Source organism: Xyrauchen texanus, chromosome 31 (genome assembly GCF_025860055.1).
Source record: "Xyrauchen texanus isolate HMW12.3.18 chromosome 31, RBS_HiC_50CHRs, whole genome shotgun sequence".
Taxonomy (NCBI): domain Eukaryota; kingdom Metazoa; phylum Chordata; class Actinopteri; order Cypriniformes; family Catostomidae; genus Xyrauchen; species Xyrauchen texanus.
The window spans coordinates 6597235-6614225 of record NC_068306.1 but is presented as its reverse complement, the minus strand read 5'-3'; the positions used below and the strand labels follow the sequence as shown (position 1 = coordinate 6614225).

At 42.6% G+C, this 16991-nt stretch overlaps 1 protein-coding gene across 3 annotated transcripts in view; it reads right to left on the bottom strand.

Annotated features, from left to right (window-relative positions):
• Positions 1 to 16991, bottom strand: part of LOC127624747 (E3 ubiquitin-protein ligase Itchy-like) — a 38588-nt gene that overhangs the window by 5113 nt on the left and 16484 nt on the right. For 2 of the 3 annotated variants that reach the window (XM_052099607.1, XM_052099609.1), the window contains 14 exons: positions 16805 to 16979; positions 15393 to 15462; positions 14977 to 15061; positions 13144 to 13272; positions 10920 to 10992; positions 10690 to 10761; positions 8593 to 8685; positions 8310 to 8465; positions 6503 to 6636; positions 6094 to 6234; positions 1441 to 1561; positions 1226 to 1330; positions 1000 to 1096; positions 845 to 917 (listed from right to left, as the gene is read on the bottom strand). In XM_052099607.1, the coding sequence (XP_051955567.1) occupies positions 845 to 917; positions 1000 to 1096; positions 1226 to 1330; positions 1441 to 1561; positions 6094 to 6234; positions 6503 to 6636; positions 8310 to 8465; positions 8593 to 8685; positions 10690 to 10761; positions 10920 to 10992; positions 13144 to 13272; positions 14977 to 15061; positions 15393 to 15462; positions 16805 to 16979 (1524 nt within the window). The remainder of the gene's footprint in view (positions 1 to 844; positions 918 to 999; positions 1097 to 1225; positions 1331 to 1440; positions 1562 to 6093; positions 6235 to 6502; positions 6637 to 8309; positions 8466 to 8592; positions 8686 to 10689; positions 10762 to 10919; positions 10993 to 13143; positions 13273 to 14976; positions 15062 to 15392; positions 15463 to 16804; positions 16980 to 16991) is intronic. The other variant, XM_052099608.1, reaches the window with a different exon arrangement.

Sequence of the window (16991 nt, the reverse complement as noted above, 5' to 3'; positions counted from 1 at the left end):
TGTGGTTATACCTGAGAATGCCCCCATTGACTTGCATTGAAAGTGCCTCACATGAACTCAGACTTCGAAATTAATTTGTGTGGTAATCAACATTATTCCACAAATGCTCTAGATTGAGCTTAACTTGTATTGAGATGTAATCTCTCCACCTAGTCCTGGGTCTCCCTAGGGAGGCACCCCGGGGGCATCCTTACCAGATGCCCAAACCACCTCAACTGGCTCCTTTCGACGCAAAGAAGCAGCGGCTCTACTCCGAGCTCCTCATGGATGACTGAGCTCCTCACCCTATCTCTAAGGGAGAAGCCCACCACCCTTCTGAGGAAGACCATTTCAGCCGCTTGTACTCGCGACCTAGTTCTTTCGGTCATGACCCAGCCTTCATGACCATAGGTGAGGGTAGGAACGAAAATTGACCGGTAGATCGAGAGCTTTACCTTCCGGCTCAGCTCTCTTTTCGTGACAACAGTGCGATAGAGCGAGTGCAATACTGCCCCCGCTGCCCTGATTCTCCAGCCAACCTCCCGCTCCATTGTCCCCTCACTCGTGAACAAGACCCCGAGGTACTTGAACTCCTTCACTTGGGGCAATACCTCCTTCCCTACCCGGAGTACACACTCCATCGGTTTCCTGCTGAGAACCATGGCCTCAGATTTACAGCTAATCCTCATCCCATCCTATCCAAATCATCTATTATTTGTCTTATTTCACATAATCCTGTTATTGGCCTAATTCCATCTGCGCTATTATTAATCGCTGGTCAAATGTCTTTAACAGTTGATCACATGGATAATGCAAATAATGCATTTATATAATGTTGAGGGTTATAAACGATGAGTGAGATTACCATGTGTGACTGCGAGGTAGCCAGTTCTCTTTCCCAACTTTCTCAATGCAGAACTTCTGCGGCCCGTTACTCCCTGTAAACAAACCAATATAACCATCAACTCCATCCCAACCCCAGTCAATCCTCAAGACATACAGATCTACGACATATCTCACCCATCAGGTCTGCAAATCCTCCGACAGGCAGACGGCAAGTACCAGAGACAAACTGCAACAGTCTCATGCGCTTTTCGTTGTCCATCTCTTTAATGAACTACAGAGAGAGAGAGAGAGAGAGAGAGAGAGAGAGAGAGAGAGAGAGAGACAGAGACGATGTCTTGAGCATCATTAATGCAAAACAAGTGATCACTGATTGTCTTGAAGAAAGTGAAGACGGTAGTACCTGCCAGAACCAGACGATCTGTTTGCTGGTGCATGTGTAATGTCTGTATATTGTGTGTCTCTGCCAGTCGTTCAAATCGATTTCCTGCATGCCACACAGCATCACCTACGACAAACCCACTATTAATTACTGAACACAGAACACACACAGCGGCTGAACCGAGCTTACACACACTACAATCATGCTGGAGAGTTCAGAGAGTGTTTGTCTCCCACCTCAAGCTCTTTGGCATCGAAATACTGCAGGTACTGCTGCGAAAGAACTTCATTAAATCCCTCGAAGAACGCTTGAGTTTGTTCCTCGACACCACGAGACAAACGCCACTCTGCTACCAGCCTGAGCATACAGAGAGAAGAACATTTACAACCAGCTAACAGTGAATGAGATGCAATTATATTTATACAACACCTTTAAGAACCAAATAGTTCACAGTTGATTTCAATAGTCTGATGTTAGCATGTTGCTAAGCTACGACGTATAATAAGCACAAAAATACACAAATTGCGGGTGAAATTGAGCTTTTTTTAATTATTATTGAAAGGCACTATTTTTGATCAATACTTTTTAATAATGAATGACATTTGTTTTATATATTTTTAATGACATATTTTAATTTTAATTACATAAGAAACATATTTATCAGAAATAAATTATTAAAAAATGTTCCCCAACAACATCAGAATTTTCTCAGCACTTTATCAGCAATTACTTTATCTGTCAATAATGCGATTAATGATTGAATTATCCATTTTAGGGCTTGTCATGATTATGCAGATTCAGTGTTTTACTTCTTAGGGTGTGCTTAACATACACCTTAACATATGATTTATTCATATCTAACTTGGAGTCATATAAACGGGGATATTTGATTTCCTTTAAGGCTTTTACAACGTGGAAAAGTTGCACAAGGGTACAATGGCATGAAAAATTATATTTTAAATGTTAAAATGTTTCCAAATACTCATTCAAAGAGATAGTTCACCCAAAAATGAAAATCCTCTCACGATTAACTCGCCTTTAAGCCATCTCAGATGTGTATGACTTTCCTTCTCAGCAGAACTGAAGTGAAGATTTCAGCTCAGTTTGTCCATACAACACATGTAAACGGGTGCCATCGGGCTGCTGGCTGTTTGATGGTCCAAACGGCACATTTAGGCAGCATAAATGTGTGAACCGACAACTGTTGTCCGATTCCCAAACAAAGGGCTCTTTTTAGTGAACCGACAACTGTTGTCCGATTCCCAAACAAAGGGCTCTTTTTAGTGAACAGACAACTGTGGTCCGATTCCCAAACAAAGCGGCTCTTTTTAGTGAACCGACAACTGTTGTCCGATTCCCAAACAAAGGGCTCTTTTTAGTGAACCGACAACGGTTGTCCGATTCCCAAACAAAGGGCTCTTTTTAGTGAACCGACAACGGTTGTCCGATTCCCAAACAAAGGGCTCTTTTTAGTGAACCGACAACTGTTGTCCGATTCCCAAACAAAGGGCTCTTTTTAGTGAACCGACAACTGTTGTCCGATTCCCAAACAAAGGGCTCTTTTTAGTGAACCGACAACTGTTGTCCGATTCCCAAACAAAGGGCTCTTTTTAGTGAACCGACAACTGTTGTCCGATTCCCAAACAAACGGCTCTTTTTAGTGAACCGACAACTGTTGTCCGATTCCCAAACAAAGGGCTCTTTTAGTGAACCGACAACTGTTGTCCGATTCCCAAACAAAGGGCTCTTTTTAGTGAACCGACAACTGTTGTCCGATTCCCAAACAAACGGCTCTTTTTAGTGAACCGACAACTGTTGTCCGATTCCCAAACAAACGGCTTTTTTTAGTGAACCGACAACTGTGGTCCGATTCCCAACAAACGGCTCTTTTTAGTGAACCGACAACTGTTGTCCGATTCCCAAACAAAGGGCTCTTTTTAGTGAACCGACAACTGTTGTCCGATTCCCAAACAAAGGGCTCTTTTTAGTGAACAGACAACTGTGGTCCGATTCCCAAACAAACGGCTCTTTTTAGTGAACCGACAACTGTTGTCCGATTCCCAAACAAACGGCTCTTTTTAGTGAACCGACAACTGTTGTCCGATTCCCAAACAAAGGGCTCTTTTTAGTGAACCGACAACTGTTGTCCGATTCCCAAACAAACGGCTCTTTTTAGTGAACCGACAACTGTTGTCCGATTCCCAAACAAACGGCTCTTTTTAGTGAACCGACAACTGTGGTCCGATTCCCAAACAAACGGCTCTTTTTAGTGAACCGACAACTGTTGTCCGATTCCCAAACAAACGGCTCTTTTTAGTGAACCGACAACTGTGGTCCGATTCCCAAACAAAGGGCTCTTTTTAGGGAACCGACAACTGTTGTCCGATTCCCAAACAAACGGCTCTTTTTAGGGAACCGACAACTGTTGTCCGATTCCCAAACAAAGGGCTCTTTTTAGTGAACAGACAACTGTTGTCAGATTCCCAAACAAAGGGCTCTTTTTAGTGAACCGACAACTGTTGTCCGATTCCCAAACAAAGGGCTCTTTTTAGTGAACCGACAACTGTTGTCCGATTCCCAAACAAACGGCTCTTTTTAGGGAACCGACAACTGTTCCGATTCCCAAACAAACGGCTCTTTTTAGTGAACCGACAACTGTGGTCCGATTCCCAAACAAAGGGCTCTTTTTAGGGAACCGACAACTGTTGTCCGATTCCCAAACAAACGGCTCTTTTTAGTGAACCGACAACTGTGGTCCGATTCCCAAACAAAGGGCTCTTTTTAGTGAACCGACAACTGTGGTCCGATTCCCAAACAAACGGCTCTTTTTAGTGAACCGACAACTGTGGTCCGATTCCCAAACAAAGGGCTCTTTTTAGTGAACCGACAACTGTGGTCCGATTCCCAAACAAACGGCTCTTTTTAGTGAACCGACAACTGTGGTCCGATTCCCAAACAAACGGCTCTTTTTAGTGAACCGACAATTGTGGTCCGATTCCCAAACAAACGGCTCTTTTTAGGGAACCGACAACTGTGGTCCGATTCCCAAACAAACGGCTCTTTTTAGTGAACCGACAACTGTGGTCCGATTCCCAAACAAACGGCTCTTTTTAGGGAACCGACAACTGTGGTCCGATTCCCAAACAAAGGGCTCTTTTTAGTGAACCGATAACTGCGGTCCGATTCCCAAACAAACGGCTCTTTTTAGGGAACCGACAACTGTGGTCCGATTCCCAAACAAAGGGCTCTTTTTAGTGAACCGATAACTGTTGTCCGATTCCCAGACAAACGACTCTTTTTAGTGAATCAAAAAGACTTGTGAATCAGTTGGAGCAGACTGAATTAATTGACTTACTCAAAGTAAACCAAGAATTGCTACTTTGTTGTATGTACTTTAGGCTCATGAGAGTTACTTACTGGACGTTTATATGACAACATATACAGGTACTTAAATACAAATTTAGTGAATAATCTGAAAAATGACTCTAAATGGACTATCTGGCAATTAAATATTTCATAAATAATAAAACAATACAATTATTTAAAAATGCAGTTCACTTTTAAACATGCATGCAGTATTGCTTATTTGTCTCCTACGTCTGTAAATTGCCAAATAAAATGTATTAAATGGCCGGTAAGAAATCTGACTGGCTAGTAATTTTTTTCCTGGTGGGCTAAAAAGTTAATTTGGGACCCTGTGTGTGTCTATACTGTCTCCATGCACGGTGAGGAGGATGGTTCGAGTGGCCAAATAATCTCCAAGGCTTACAGCTGGAGAATTGTAGAAATTAATTAAGTCTCCAAAACTACAATCAGACATCACTTACATCACCACAAGTTGTTTGGGAGGGTTTCAATAAAACCCCTTTTGCTCTCATCCAACAACAAACTCAAGCATCTTCAGTTTTCCAGACACTACTGAAACTTCAAATGTGACCGGGTTCTGTGGTCAGATGAAACAAAAAAAAGAGCTTTTTGGCAACAAGCACCAGAGATGAAGAAGTACCCAATGCCCATGGTGAAATGTGGTGCTAGATCTTTAACCTTGTGGGGCAGTTTTTTTTGCCAGAGGTCCTGGACATCTTGTTTGGATACATGGCATCATGGACTCTATCTTATACCAACAGATAAAAATAAAACCTGACTGCCTCTGCCAGAAAGCTTACAATGGGCCGTGGTTGGATCTTCCAGCAGGACAAATGATCCAAAACAAACATCAGAATCAACACAAAAATGGTTCAATGGCCACAAAATCAAGGTTCTGCCATGGCCATCCCAGTCCCCTGACCTGAACCCCATAGAAAACCTGTGAGGTGAACTGAAGAGGGGAGTCCACCAACATGGACCTCTGAATTTGAAGGATCTGGAATGTTCTCAGATCCCTTGCCGTGTGTTCTCCAAACTCATTATCTTGGCAAAGGGAGGTGGCACAAAGTACTGAATAAAACGGTGCCAATAATTGTGCCACACATATATTTGACAAAACTTATGATGTGTATATACACAGTGTGTTTGTGTGTGTATATATATATATATATATATAAAATATAATATAATATAAATCAATCGTGGTGAGTGCGCACAATTATTACTAGATGATGCCCTAAAAATGTGGCCAAGATGTGCCACTAACTAGTTTTTGGAGCTTGTGTGAAATCACTTTAATGTGCGAACCGGAAAACCAAACTGAGCAACAACTTTTGCAGAAAACAATATTAGCATTGACTAGACTTTGACCAACAACATGACACCAAGCAAATAAAATCCACACATTCAAATGTAAAAACCACAAAACTGATGCAAACACATTCAGTTAAAGGGCTGTCTGTATCAGTGTGGAGTCCCTCAATAACAGCGCTAGTGTGTTTAATTATGAGAACGAGAGGCACCTGATGTACTCTTCCTTGTTCTCCTCCGTGACCTGGATGTTCCCGCCATCTGGCTTCAGCTCATGAGTCGACACCTCACCCAATATCTCCTTATCCACGGAGAAGAACATCTCCAGACCACACTCCTCAATGTTATTGTCCCTGACAACACACACACACACACACACACACACACACACACACACACACACACACACACACACACACAGTCACAGGTGAGCTACAGTCCACACGAGTCCATGAACTGCTCTTTCACAGCTATAAGGAACATCTGTCCCATGTTGCATTATGCTTGTTCTAAAACATTATACAAGCTTCATATTCCTGATGTCAAGGTCATAAAGAGGGAGATACAGCTGTGTTTATTCTGGCTGAATACTCATGAATGCATTAATGCAGGTAGACTGACTTGATCCAGATGAGGGAGTTGTAGAACTCCGGGTCAATGGACTCCAGGTCTTTCAGAGCCAAAGGCTTGTTCAAGATGCACTTGTAGAACGGCAACGAGAAGCCCGTATCGATGAACTTCCCATGAAACAAAGCCTGCAGAAATCAAATATAGAATAACGTGAGTAGTGGTCGACCGGTATGAGTTTATCAATGGCCGATACCGATGTCTAGAGAGCAGGATGCATCGATACATAACCAAATATCGTCTATATATATCGGTCTGTAGGGATGGGACAATATGGTTATCTCATGAATCGGTTCGATATACAATATGAGGTTCACGATTCGATATCTCAATTTGATATGATAACACTTAAATGACAACATATGCCAGAAAAATTGTGTTTAATTTTTTAGCAAAATTTACATAATAATTTCTCATCAAAATACAGTAATAACATTAAGTTTACATTCATTTGTTAAACGAGCGCTATAATGGTACTGTCACTTTAAGAGCTTAATGTGCATCTCACAGACTTGCACAGGTGTTACGGTTCATTATTTAACGGGAGAGAAGTCTCTTTTTTAGCACATACCTGCTATTTTTTTAACTGACTGTGAAGAACAGAAAGGATATCGTGGGATCGCATCTTTGATGGACACACATTACACGGAAAAAATGGTTTGTTTTAATCTCAAGCACATTTCTACAAAACAAGGTGATTTTCCGGGTATTCCAGTACTTACATTTCTAAAAGCTCAATTCAGGCACTTTAAGGACCTTGTGTGAACTCTGTAAACAGTGTAGAAAGAGGCACTGTAGTGGTAAATTTTACGATGTTTGACGGGTTATTTCATTTATGATCACATGGACAGAAAACAATGTTTTAAATGTCAAAATATCATCATTTTTTTGGCTCGTAATATATCCAAATTCAATATACCGTCCCATCACTATCTGTCTGGCCGGTACATATCTGTCAATCACTAATCCTGAGAGACGCTGAACTGGCATCAGACGTTTTTGCTGCTATTATGTTCATGTTTGTGTTCAAATCATAGACTGTAAAAAAAAGATGGACGACGCCCCTTCGCTCTTTTCCATTGGTGAGAACTGAAGCCGCAAGTGTCCCGATATGGCGCTGACATCTTGGGATTTGAGTCTGCGCAGTTGCAATTTCGGGACCAGACCTGCGCAGTAGTGAGCAGGAAGTAAAGCCACGAAATCAAGGCCCCGCCCTCACTCTCGCCGAATCAATCGCAAGCACAAGCCCCTGCACTTTTGACTTATGACGGTGTGAAATAATTAATTATAGAAATTTAGATATTAGATTTAAAACTCCAATCTCCTCATTCCTCCGAAGATCCCGAAAAAAAGTCTGTTGGTGCTTCAGTGACTACTTTGCTCAGAGAACCTGTCAATCACAACTGTAAATCATGATGTCACAGCACCGTTTTTATAGCATCAAATAACTAAAAACAAACTTATTTTGAAAACAAACACTTGAAATTACATCAACGTGATAGAAACGACAGTAAATGACAGAAACTATCTTTGGAAAAAAGATATGTGAAGTGTAATTTAATTGTTTAGTTGGTCTCACGTCCCGTTGAATAACATGGGGAGGCGGGGCTTATGACCTATACTAGGACCAGTCACCGGGGGGCGATCGAGACGTTTTGGCTTCACTTTTGAGGGCTTGTGCGGCACACTTGGTCCAAACCCAAACTTGTTGTATACTTTATATTCCTAGCTTGTGTTATGCCAAATACTCGTCACATGGAACGCAATCTTAAAACGAGCAAACACGGCAAGGAAACGTTACCATGGCGATGAAGCGTCCAATGAACTTGAAGTATTTGAGGTGGTCGGGGTTGATGGAGGAGGCGGGGTTTATCTGGAGGCAGTAGTTGTCTTTTCCCGCATACTCAAACAGGCAGTACATGGGGTTCAACACCTCATGAGACAACAGAAAGAACCACTCCCTACAACAAACACAGTGGGACAATTATTATTTTACATAATTAAAGACCAAAATAATTCAAAACAGGCAGGACATTCTCATTCTAGATCGGTTAGATCTTTATTCTCCTAACTGAATGTGGAACCTGCCTGGCCACGCCTCCATAATCAAGCCCCTCCTCCCCAGGGAAGATAATCCAGAGTCTCCGTCGAAGATCTTGTGCGCTGAAACTCATGATCTGACGAGAGACACAAGAGCAAATGTCAAATGTTACGGTTGATCTCCACTAAAAACCTATTTCAGCATAAAACTGGGATATACCACAAGCTGTAGAGTATAATGATTCATATGAAAGTAAAATAATGTCCCACATTATTAATGCAGTCACCAAAATGCACACGTACACTTTCACAATGCATCTGTAGATTTGTTCTTCATTCAGAGAATTTGGTCTCAGCGGAGCTAACATGGAGTTTGCTTACATGAATTATTGCCATTTAATTTCTTTAGATTGAGAATTCATTCATTTATAAGGTTAGAAATAATATACCCCCTTAAAAGCTAAAAATATCCCTTGAATCAAGCAGGAGTGTGGTTTGTTCTCCGAACAGTTAACTGTTGATTATACAGCTGGAGTTTCGCTTACTACCCCCTGCTGAAAACAGCTGGTACTTCAAGCTTGAATTGCTCCGATGGAAGGAATCTGAGACATGATTGTTAATTTTGTAGCGAATATTTGTTAATATAATTAAATCGCACTAAATAAACACGGTAAATTAACAGCACTAGTAAAAACAAATAGTCACGTTTTCACTTAATATAATTTAAATATCGGTAAAATTACGAGACCGTGGTGATATTCTTGCAAAACGAAAGAAGTTAATGGTGTCAGTTTCCATGTGAAATGTCCACCGTGTGCCGCTAAAAGCAAGCGAAATCCCCCAAACTTTTGTGGTGCTTCTATGACACTTTCCGCTCACGTGCCGACTCGCATGGTCTTCAGGACTCGTACCCAGATCCTTTGCATTTCAAGTGCAACACTCTAAGTTGAGCTGCGGTGCAACTCGATCCCGCTTGAAGAAGCTTGCAAATGCTCAGCGAGTAAAGACGCTGACTACCACCCCTGGAGTCGCGAGTTCGAATCCATGGTGTGCTGAGTGGCTCCAGCCAGGTCTCCTAAGCAACCAAATTGGCCCGGTTGCTAGAGAGGGTAGAGTCACATGGGGTAACCTCCTTGTGGTCGCTATAATGTGGTTCTTGCTCTCGGTGGGGCATTTGGCGAGTTATGCGTGAATACCGCGGAGAATAGCATGAAGCCTCCACACGTGCACAGCTGCGTACACACTGCCAGTGACTTTGTCGCTGCAGGTCGCCAGTGGCTGGCGGTGAAGTCGCTACTGGGCGTTCCCACTACTGGTTGCCTAGTAATGTTTATAAATGACATTCACAGATGCCATTCCATTGCTGTTGACAGCGAATCAGTTTTCTTGCCACTAAAAACAAACATTTTGGAGGGAAAAGACGGAATCAGTACATAAAATGCTTTATATCAAAGATGAATGAGAAACAAGGTGTGCTCTTTGCCATAGCGGCTGTTTATCTGTGGCGAAAACGCAAACGCCGCTCTGTCTGGGTCCACAAAACCCATGAAGTCTGGTTCCAGCAGTACTTCAGGCTTGACAGGAGCTGCTGCAGAGGGCGAGTCCCCTGATCTTTCCATTACTGCAGGAGCTGAGAGAGAGAGAAGGATCACGTGAGCTCTCCCGTCTTCTCTCCTATTGGCTGTCGCTCCCGTAAGTCGCTCTTCATTTGAATAAAGTTAAACTTGTCTCAACGTTGTCACATCACTGGACACGCCCACATCTGGTCGCCAACGATCGCGACAGCTAGTGACGCTGGAAATCTCCAGCTCTCATTGAAAATGAATGGGATGGTGTCGATGTCGCTGGCAGTGTGTACGCAGCTTTAGAGCGCATTGGGAATTCGGCATTCCAAATTAGGGAATAAAGGGGAGAAAAGTAAGTGTAATTAAATGAACTGATAATCTGCCGTTTTACTTGTGACTTGTTTGAAAGGGAATAAAAGTAATTGTTGTAGCACCTCTAGTGTTCATTTCACCTGGAAACTGCTGCGGTACGTACAACTAGCCACGTAATAATCATTTAGCAAACATTTAGGCAAAGTAACAGTCTATGAGACTAGGTTGTTCATGTCATGACAGAAATAATGATTAGAAGAATACCTGCTGGAATGAATCTTCAAACAGCGTTTTGCGACTGACTGAGATCTTTATGTGCTGCGGCATCGCTAATTGCTGTGATCAGAAATAACAAACCGAAAGTTAAAACTGCCAACACAAACAACGTTGTTATTCAGCAATGACAAGTTTCATAAATGTATAATAATTATAATATTTCTGCATCTATAACAACACTATTGGATCATATGAGCAGAATTTATGGAAACACTCACCTGACACCAGAATCTGAAGTACTGAACTTTGGCTTTGAAGTCTCGTACATATGTGATCTGAGGGCCGTTCTCACTGAGCAGAAGAAGAGAGCGAAATAATTCATTACATCTGGAATCTGGACCAGAGATCTTAATAAAAAATACTAGGGTGAATCTCATGAAACCTCCAGGAACATGTCCGGGTCATATTTCACCCCAAAATCAAAAGAAAGATATTTTGTTCTATATCCATTTTGTTTGGCTATTTTAGGACCGATGGAGTGCATACTCCGGGTAGGTATTGCCCCAAGTGAAGGAGAAGTACCTCGGGGTCTTGTTCACGAGTGAGGGGACAATGGAGCGGGAGGTTGGCTGGAGAATCAGGGCAGCGGGGGCGGTATTGCACTCGCTCTATCGCACCGCTGTCACGAAAAGAGATCTGAGCTGGAAGGCAAAGCTCTCGATCTACCGGTCAATTTTTGTTCCTACCCTCACCTATGGTCATGAAGGCTGGGTCATGACCGAAAGAACTAGGTCGCAAGTACAAGCGGCCGAAATGGGCTTCCTCAGAAGGGTGGCGGGCTTCTCCCTTAGAGATAGGGTGAGGAGCTCAGTCATCCGTGAGGAGCTCTGAGTAGAACCGCTGTTCCTTTGCGTCGAAAGGAGTCAGTTGAGGTGGTTTGGGCATCTGGTAAGGATGCCCCCTGGGCGCCTCCCTAGGGAGGTGTTTCAGGCACGTCCAGCTGGGAGGAGGCCTCAGGGAAGACCCAGGACTAGGTGGAGAGATTACATCACCACACTCGCCTGGGAACGCCTCGGGGTCCCCCAGTCAGAGCTGGTTAATGTGGCTCAGGATAGGGAAGTTTGGGGCCCCCTGCTGGAGCTGCTGCCCCCGCGACCCGACTTCAGATATGGATGGATGGATGGATGGATGGATGGATGGATGGAGTTGGATGGATGGATGGAGTTGGATGGATGGATGGATGTTGTGTTACAGAGGCATGCCAACCTACTCAATTGGCAAAAGCAGTTTTCATTTAAAAAGAAAAATAGGATGCATGGGTGCACCTTATAAAACTCAAGATTTTACATCGGTTCTATTGGACCCCCTCTAGATTGTATAGGCTTGGTCTTAAAGACACACCCACCTGCTGGCGATGCCAATCAGAGGATGGAGACATATCCCATGTCTTTTGGGGGGGGTGTTGAGATCCAGGGTGTGTGGTATGTGATGTATTGGGCACTCGGCTCTCATTTTACCCCAGACTCTGTATTTTGGGCAATGGGGCGGTCAGTGACTTCGAGAATAGACATATGAAGAGTTGGGTCCTAACTAGCGTCATGATCGCCAGACAGGTTCGTTTAAGGGTTTGGAGGTTGGCTGGAGCGCCCTCATTTCATGAGTGGTGCTCGGAGATGGGGAGGGTGGCGGTCAAATTTGTTTATAGAGAAATGGGGCAGATACCTGACATTATTGGATGTCCTATTTATTTTTTTTTACATCTTTTTATTGTTACATGTGTCTATAATCATCCGTATATACTTTTATGTGGCCACAGGGTTGTTGGTTGTGGGTTAGGGTGGGGTTGGGGATTGGGAGGGGTGGTTGTGGGGTTTAAAAGGACATTTATATATATGTATATTAAAGATATTAATGCAATGCTTTTAACAGTACATGTCATTTATTGTGCTTCAGTTTCTTGCACAACCTGTTTTCCCATAGCACACCCAGAGATACTGCAATGCTAATAATTAGGCATTATTTAAAGGACATTTATTCATGAAATGTACCCAACTGTATACAGACCGGCTGTGCTTTGAGGCTGCGAAAGTAGCCTGAACACACAGCAAGAGGCGTGTGACTTTGAGTGAACTCATCATGGTGGATCGCAGTCAAGCGCAGTTTCACACACAAACTGGTTATTCCTGTTATGGATCTGATGACTCAGTTTATTTGTGTGTCCTGAAACCGCGTGAACAAACGCATTGCCCGCTTAAAGGAGACTAATTATGTGTGTCTCAAAGCTACAGTATATCATACTAACATGCAGTATGTGTCACTCTATCTCAGGAGGATCATGATGATGACAACTGGATGTTTTTACAGATATTTATCGTCCGATACCGATGTTGGGCTGATACATTTAATTATAAAGCATCGGTTACTGCCGTGGTGAAAACCCTCACTTCAGAGCAGCCTGACTGAGATGTCTTTTTGCGTATGTGTGGTTTACACTTAACTTACAGTGAGGATTTTCCGGTCCGTGGGTCGATGTAAGTGGTGGCTCTGCAGTTGTGATCTACGAAGTAAGGAATGCCGTCGACTGTAAACCTCATCTCCCATCCCTCAGGCAGCGGCTTCTCATTCAGCAAACTATAGAGGCGTAAAAACCCACTTTAATAAGCTGCGGTTTATGACAAAGACACTTCAAACCTTTAATATTAGCCTTGGGTTGAGCGGAGATCATTTAAATCAATACGTAATCACCCCTCACATTTAAGCATTAGCAAGACAAAGGAGTCCGTGAAAAACTTAAAATTCATTTTTCATCACAGAATTCTATTAAACACAATTCAGAATTTGAGATGTGCTGAATTGACACTGTGGTGGGAATATTTCTGACAACAATTACATAAATCTCACGTGATGCATGAACATACATTGATCGACATTGTTATCAGACACATTTTTAAATCTTTCAAGGTGACCTGGAGAGAAGTATCCAAATAACACCAACAGTCCACTTGTGTTCCACAGGGATCAGTGCTTGGACCCCTTCTCTTTTCGATCTACACTATATCACTCGATAATTAAGGCACATGTATTTTCCTACCACTGCTATACAGATGATACACCTGTTGTTCCAGCCTGACAACACTGTCTCCTCTCATATCTCTGCCTGTCTCTCGGGGATCTCAGCCTGGATGAAGAAACGTCACCTTCAGCTCAACCTGGCCAAGACAGAACTCCTTGTGATCCCAGCCAACCAGTCTGTTGACCACAACCTCACCATTCATCTTTGTTCAACAAAACGAACGCCAACCAGGAAAGTCACGCTTCACAACATCAGGAAAATCAGACCTTTCCTGTCAGAATATGCTGCACAAATGGTAAATGGTCTGCACTTATATAGCACCTTTTTAACCTTAACGGTATTCAAAGCGCTTTACACTGTGACTCAAACACACACATTCACACACCAATGGCGGCAGAGCTGCTATGTAAGGTGCTAGCCTGCCATTGGGAGCAACTTGGGGTTCAGTGACCCCAAGGACACTTCGGCATGTGGAGTCGTGTGGGCCGAGAATTGAACCACCAACCCTGCGATTAGTGGCCGACCCGCTCTACCACCTGAGCCACAGCCGCCCCACAACTGTTCCAAGCTCTGGTAATTTCAAGACTGGACTACTGTAATGCCCCTTTGGCCAGCCTCCCAGCTAGCATGATTAAGCCACTGCAGATGGTCCAGAACACAGCAGTGCATCTGGACTTCAATCAGCTAAAGAAGGCTGACGTCAGCCCACTCTTGATTTCACTGCACTGGCTGCCAGTAGATGCACGCATCAAATTCAAGGCTTTGAATCTGGCCTTCAGGAAAGCCTGTGGAACAACTCCCTATAACTTCAATTCACTCCTCTATGAGGTCTATGTTCCAACATCCTCTGCGGTCAATGAACGAGCGGTGCCTGGTGGTCCCATTGCAAAGAGGAACAAAGTCTATTTAACGACCAGAATGAGCTTCCAACCTCACCACGATCTGCTGATACCATCTCAACATTCAAGAACCAGCTGAAAACAAATCTGTTCCGCCAGAACTTAACCAATCCACACCTAAATGCACTTACCCAATATTTAACAATTAAGTCTAGTTCTTCTACTTCCAGCCACTTTGATAACTTGGCGATGTGATACTGCAGATATTTGTATGACAAATTGCTTGCTAAGCTCCTCATTTGTAAGTCCCATTGGATAAAAGCACCTGCTAAATGACTAAATGTAAGTTCAAGAAACACCCTTATATTAAGAAATGCAGTTGCTGGTGTTTAAGTGAGTTCACATAGAGACAAATGTTCTGACCCTTGAGTTCGTGGATCCTCCCACTGTGTTGTTCTGGTCAGGTGATGAACAAAGTAAACTCTGCCATTAGAGTCAGTTCGTTTCTCTAAAAGAGAGAGAGACAGAACGAGAAAAGATATCAGGAGCCAAGTTTACACTTTAGAAAGCTTTTCCTGAAATCATTCTGGTCTATTTTCAGCATCTGAGTCATATTCACCCATTGGTTTACACTGAGCAAGCGGTCTCATTTGTTAAATCGGGACACTGAAGGATGTGGTGGCTAATTTTAGTCGCAGGTGCTGAAAATAAGGTTACCAGAACAATAAAACACAGCTGCTAGTCCAGCATGCTAAAGAAAAGCCTCAGCTCAGTATTCACAATCTGTCTAACCGAAGTTGCTCTTCACAATAAAAAGACAATTTGTCTCTCTCTCTCACCCCATCCATGTGGCAGGGGTCCCAATGGGTCAAACTCCTTATTCTGAGGGGCTGCAGCCTGATCCTGCAACTACAAATACAAATTGTTCACATTGCGTTTAATCATTGTTGACAGTAGTTCATAAGACAAACGTTTAAAGATATAAAACAGCATTCACACTAGAGGTCGATCAATAGTGGATTTTGTGGTTTCCGATAACCACGGTGGTAGAAAAGGCAGATTAATCCCAATTAATCTCAGTTTATTGTGCAATCAAAATCCCAATAATAAGAAAAATCAAGAATGGTGCAGAACACGGGACTTTTAACTATTAAAAAAAGCCCAAAACACACCATGGACTCTTATTTTGAAATTGACGAAGACTTGGATTTGTTACAATATATGCAAGTATTTACCAAATTAAGCATTTTGTAGCCTAAATAGATCGCCTAAAAAGATTTTGGCAAATATATTTATGTACGTTTCACCAGATATGGTTTATTGATGAGGAATAATAATAAAAAGAACTAACTGCAACTATCGGCATGCATTTTTGAAGATAACGCATAGTTAAAAAAAACGACTAGTGGCACCGATTAATCGTAAAACTGAAATATCGGACTACCTCTAATTCACACCACACTTAACGTCCATAAAGTGACTCATTTCCAAGTACAAAATAGAATATTCAGCTTTATAGGACTTGATTTTATTCAACCACTTGATTGAACCAGTAACAGCTTTAATGCTATTGGTTTATGTTACTCCTCCCCGCCCACATGGCCTTGGTGATGTCAGCAGATATGAAAAAACATTTTAGGGGCAGAGAAAGTTGCTGCATTTTATTGAATGATTACGAAAATGTATTAAATAAATATTGCCAATTTTGATTTCACATTGTCTTTTAAATGGACGATTCAACCAAAATGTAAATTTATGTCATCGTTTACTAACCCTCGTGTTGTTACATATGGCTTACATCCGTGTAACACATAAGTGTGATCATGTAAATGCATTAAACGGTGTTCCTTTATTGTGTAAGGACATTAATGGTGTAAGAATAAACTGATTGACAAGGGTAGATTTTTGAAAGTAAGGCCGATTTAGCGTTGCATTTAAACATCTTAGGCGCCACTTTTATTGGCTTTTACTGGCTTATGTGTGCGAACACCTCTTTGCGGTTTAAACGTCAAAAGCAGAGAGCAACACGACATTTTCAGCTTATTGGTGTGCATATAAACGGATTCATTGTTCAGAACTTCTGAATAAACTAATTCAGGTTTGGAACGACAGAATTGTCATTTTTTAGTGAACTGTTCCTTTAAGAGTAAAGCCCTCTTTACCAGTTATTGGCGTTTGCGTAAAACATTTCAAACCCCCAGTCATCCTCACACTTGAAGCTTGTTTGCATGTTTACATTGGAGTCACTCACCCCAAAAATGAATCTCTGGTTGAACTGCTGCATGGCTCCCTGCAGTTGACTGCGCTGGTGCTGCCACTGCTCGTAGTTCCGCACCGTCTCCATCGTGGGGCGCTGCCACGTGGTCGTTCTGGTGATGTGGTCCACAAAGTACACCCGACCCAACGGGTCCACACGCCGCTCCCAGCTACGACAGCAA